Genomic DNA, 5,183 nt, shown 5'->3' with positions numbered 1-5,183 from the left:
CCTTACAAGCGAACACGATATCGATAAGAAGCGAGGCTACATAGATTTAATCATAAGGCACTAGCTAGTTCGCGCATTGTTGCGACTTGGGTCCGTTTGCAGCGCCGCTATAGGAATATCGCGTTGTTCTTTGTTGCATTCTAAGCGCGGCAAGATGAAAATTGTTCGGAACTAAACTATGAGGGATTTGATCAGACACCTAGACTCGATACCTAGGTAATTTTTGATATCTCCGACACCTTCGTCATATGCTCCAAATTCTGAGTGCATTAGCCACCTGGTGCCGCATCTGCATATATACGTGGGTGCGGCTGAAGAGGTAATACATCGTCTAGACATCTCCGCATGGTATACATATGATATCATGGGGACAGAACGAAGATGGTGTGACAAACATATTATGCGGGACCCTTCTGCGGCCGGTGGTTCAAACAGACACAGACGCTAGGAATAGTCGTCGGTCTAACCGATGTCGTTTCAGTCTGATATACTCAAGGGTATGTATAACTAATGCAATACCATCGTATTATTTTCCTTGTGTCTTAATTAGGAACTCGCTTCTGTGACTGTGGCTGTGGAGGCTAGAGCTCACAACCGTGGGTTGATATTTTTTTCTCGTCTGGATTCAAGGCTGTGCTCGGAATTAATCGTCCGATATTGGTTCAATCGTCGTCACAATACGGTCATAGCGCTCAAGGCTTGGTCTACGCAACCTAGGACATAATAGTGGCAAACATTAAGCTTAGCTCAAGGGACCGAAAAGGTGTCTCACCGAAAGAGCGACACCGAGGTTTGTTGGAACCTTTTTATCGATAGGTTTATGGGGAAGTCGGGTGGCCCCTCCTGATATTGATATTCCATGATGTGCGTACCACCCGCAGATGCATACCATCTTAGTTCGAACTCGTGCTTGATAACATTCTCAATTCACTAGCCAACTGGTTTGAATTGGTTCGGTCCGGAAAGGTTTTTTTTTTTTGGCGATGCGCTCCCTTGGCGATCTGTGGGAAATTAAGGACCAGCGCCGCAGATCCAAAAGCGGTTCCTCCAACATCATTATCGATGGTGAAAAATGTACATGCAAACCGAGGCAGAAGACGGTCACGCGAGTCGCTTGCGGGTTGAAAATGGCTCTTTTTAAGAATCAAGAGCTTTTCTGCGCTCTTCAAAAAGAAATCCAGACCACCCGAAATCGCTTTCGGTGATCAAGATTGCTGGTGTTCCAACGCGGAAGTTCAATGTTTATCGGAAACCAGGTCTGTGAACTCTATTCGCGACCAGGCCAGGGTTGTCTGCATATGTGGGCTGCTGCAAGACGTGTTTTTTTGTGAATGACCATCGGGTTAAAAGTGGCTGACATCACCAGCAAAAGGGCCTAGTCCCGTCTATCCCTCCCTCTTGCATGCAAGCGACAGATGGTGTAGATGAAGCAAGGAAGCGGACGACTGGAATGCTTGGTCCCAAGACGAAGGGTTATGTAATTGACCGATGATCAGCGCGAATTGCAATCGATCAAAAAATTTGGACATTGCACTGTCCCGTATCACGGCACCTGGATCTCATTGATAAATGGCAGTCGGTTCTTGCCTTGGTTTGAATAATAAACTTCTTTTTCGATTTCTTCTCTGCCACCATCTTTCCCTCACTCCTTGCATCCAAATCTCTAGAATCTGCCTATTAATGGGCGAAACAGTTGGTTTCTGATCATTTAAGATTGTAATTTGATCCGTGGTGGTGAGGCCTATTGGGGACGGAGCGCCACTAGCTGAAGAGTACCAGTGCGTAGCAGGTTTCCTCGCGGCGTTAAGCAAAAAAAGACCCTGGTTTGTGATAGGATTTGGATCTTGTGTTTTGACGTGCATAGGCCGGCAGTTTCCCCCACTGTTTGGCTTGCAGCAGCTGGCTGTCTTTCTGTTCAGCGGGTATTAAATCCCAAGGTCATGTCCAATGCTAACCAGCAATGCCTCCCTACTGCACAGGCCTTTTCAAATTCTCCTCGGACAATCCGTAGACGGTCTCGAGCGTTGGCGGTCAACAATACCCGGGCATCTTCAGGTGAGCAATCGAACTTCCCTTCCAATTCCCTTTTTTCCTTCTTCCCTTTTTTCCTTTGGTCGAGTTGTGTGCATGTTCGTCGACGGCGAGATAGATAAGTAGCTTAGTATTCTTAAATCGTGCTGCATACTGGCTGAACAGGTAAACACGAACGGAGGCCAACGTTCCCTACAACACATGTTTTTACTGTGACATATTGTCGATGTCGTTGTCGACGAGAATATAATCGTCTACAAATCCTCCTCTTCCTCCAGACAATTCTCTTCCTTCTTACCAACCACCATTCTAATAATCCTTATACTTAATACTGACGTTACTCCTCTCCCTCGTCTTAGACTCTTATTTCTCCGTCGGTGAACGGCAAATCACCAGACATCCTTCAAAATGGGTTACCATCACGACGTCTTCCACCAACTGGTCAAGCGTGCCAAACAATGCGGCAATATCATAGACCCGAACAGTGACGAAAATATCGGATCGGCGGCTACACCCGAGTCGAATTCGTTATCCGGATTCCTATCCTCGTTTATCGTCAATGGCGCCATTTTCAGTGTCATGCTTCTTCTCTTTATCATCTTGCGAGCATCGCAGCGCCGTCAGTACGCACCTCGAACATACGTTGGTGCCGTTAAAAAAGAAAAACGGCCCGATCCACTACCAGACGGGATCTTTTCCTGGGTTGGGCCGTTGGTCGCCATCAAGTATGTATTTTAACGGATTCAGTCGACGATTAGCAATGGCACCACTAACACAGACCGAACGCAGTGAATCATACATCATCGAGAAAACCTCATTGGATTCATACTTTTTCCTACGCTATCTCAAAGTCGGCGTTATCATGACATTGGTCGGCTGTTTCATCACATGGCCTATTCTTTTCCCTCTGAACATCACAGGTGGTGCCGGGCAGAAGCAACTCGATGTTCTTGCTATGGGTAACGTCGACAAGGTAACCCATAAGAATTGGTACTATGGTCACATTCTGGCCGCATATCTCTTCTTTGGTTTCGTCCTGTTTACCATATACCGCGAGATGATGCACTTCGTTGCCGTTAGACAGGCATACCTCTGCTCTTCGATGTACGCCAACAGAATCTCTGCTCGCACCATCCTAGTAACTTCAATCCCAGATGACTACCTCGGCGTCCCCCAATTGCTGAAACTGTTCGACAACGTCGCTCGTATTTGGATTAATACTGATGTGAAAGAGCTCGAGGAGACTGTTGAGGAGCGCGACAAACTTGCTATAAAGTTGGAAAATGCCGAAATCAAGTACATCAGAACCGCAGACAAAAACCGCAGGCTTGCCATCAAGAAGGGTACTGCTGGTGATGCCGATGCCGAATCAGGGTCGGTCGGTGCTAGATGGGTGCCAGCGAAGGATAGACCGTCGCATAAACTCAAGTTCGTTATCGGTCAGAAAGTTGACACGATTGAGTGGAGTCGTACCGAGTTGAAAGCCTTGAATGCAAAAATCAAAGACCTACAAGAACTCCAACGAACGGATCAAGTGAAGCAAATGAACTCGGCCTTTATCGAATTCACAACCCAACAGGCGGCCCAGATTGCATTCCAATGTCTCGCAAGCAACCTTCCGTTGCACATGGCACCTCGATACATTGGAATCACCCCCGAAGAAATCGTATGGTCTAGCTTACGACTCAAATGGTGGGAAAGGCTTCTAAAGATCGCATTGGTCACTGCATTTATTGCTGCCCTTGTTATTTTCTGGTCTTTCCCGGTCGCCGTCGTCGGTACCATATCAAACATCAACTACCTTACCTGTCAACTTCCTTGGCTCGGGTTCATCAATAAGATCCCTCAAGCTATTCTGGGAGTTATCACTGGTTTGCTTCCAGCTGCCATGCTGGCCGTTTTAATGGCACTTTTGCCCATCATCCTCCGCAGTAAGTATTTAGCACTCAACTTTCATGAGAACCCGTGGCTAACCTATCCTTTCAGTGTGTGCTCAAATCGTCGGAAAACCATCCCTTTCACATGTCGAACTCCATGTCCAAAACTCGTACTTCGCCTTCCAGGTTATTCAAGTCTTCCTTGTTACTACACTCTCGTCCGCAGTCGCGTCGTCTATCGAGAGCATTCTTAATCTTACCAGTCCTTCTGCGATCACAAACTTCCTGGCTACTAACATCCCCAAGGCATCTAACTTTTATATCTCCTACATGCTTTTGCAGGGGTTGTCCGTTTCTGCTGGCGCTCTCCTCCAGATTGCTGGCTTAATCGTGAGCAAAATACTTAGTTTCATCCTTGACAGCACACCTCGCAAGAAGTGGAACCGATGGACCAGTCTATCTGGGTTAGGCTGGGGAACGGTCTTTCCGGTTTATACCAACATCGTGGTCATTGCTCTAACTTATGCCCCAATCGCCCCATTAATTCTCGGATTCGCAACCATCGGCTTGACACTCTTCTATCTTGCATACAAGCACAACCTTCTATTTGTATACGACAACAGTATTGATACAAAAGGAATGGTCTACCCTCGTGCGCTCTACCAAACTCTTACCGGCGTCTACCTCGCAGAAGCCTGTATGATCGGCCTCTTCGCTATCGGCACTGCCCCAGGACCTATCATTCTCTCCGTTATCCTCCTGGTTCTTACCATCCTCTTCCAGATGGCACTCACAAACGCCTTCGGTCCGATGCTAGAGCCCCTCCCACGGAATCTCCAAATCTCAGAGAACAATCCCGCTACAACTGGCGAGACTGGCGAATCTGGTGGCGAGAAGGCCGCCCCTACAGCTCTTGCTATTGAGGCACCTCCCAAGGTTTCTATGGTTAAGAAATTCTTTCAGCCACACATTTATGCCACATACCTTTCCGTTAAAGCACTGATACCTCAGGATGAGGTGGAGTATACGTATACTCCCGAAGAACGCGAAAACGCCTACGTTCATCCAGCCTTAGCTGCAAGCGAACCAATCCTTTGGCTCGCCAAAGATGAAGCTGGTGTAAGTGCCGAGGAGATCGAGGGATGCAAGGCATTTGACATTGTCGCTAGCGATGAGTTCGCTTGGATCGACGAGAAGAGCAAGGTTCAATGGGAGCCTGTTGTTGACGACCAGCAGGTTAATCCACCAGATTACGCGGAGAAGCAACCTATGTAA

The 5,183-nt window shown here is 47.5% G+C and overlaps 1 protein-coding gene across 1 annotated transcript; it reads left to right on the top strand.

Moving 5' to 3' along the window:
• Nucleotides 1–1,940: 1,940 nt before the first annotated feature.
• Nucleotides 1,941–5,183, top strand: DFL_004887 (uncharacterized protein; the record flags this gene model as incomplete). The annotated part of the gene is made up of 5 exons (XM_067634058.1): nt 1,941–2,055; nt 2,391–2,472; nt 2,517–2,756; nt 2,821–3,962; nt 4,018–5,183. 5 exons carry the CDS (start codon nt 1,941–1,943, stop codon nt 5,181–5,183), a joined length of 2,745 nt encoding a protein of 914 aa, XP_067492165.1.

Source organism: Arthrobotrys flagrans (assembly GCF_004000055.1).
Source record: "Arthrobotrys flagrans strain CBS H-5679 chromosome Unknown unitig_0, whole genome shotgun sequence".
NCBI lineage: Eukaryota > Fungi > Ascomycota > Orbiliomycetes > Orbiliales > Orbiliaceae > Arthrobotrys > Arthrobotrys flagrans.
The sequence above is the reverse complement of the archived record's forward strand: the minus strand, read 5'-3'. Positions and strand labels throughout refer to the sequence as shown.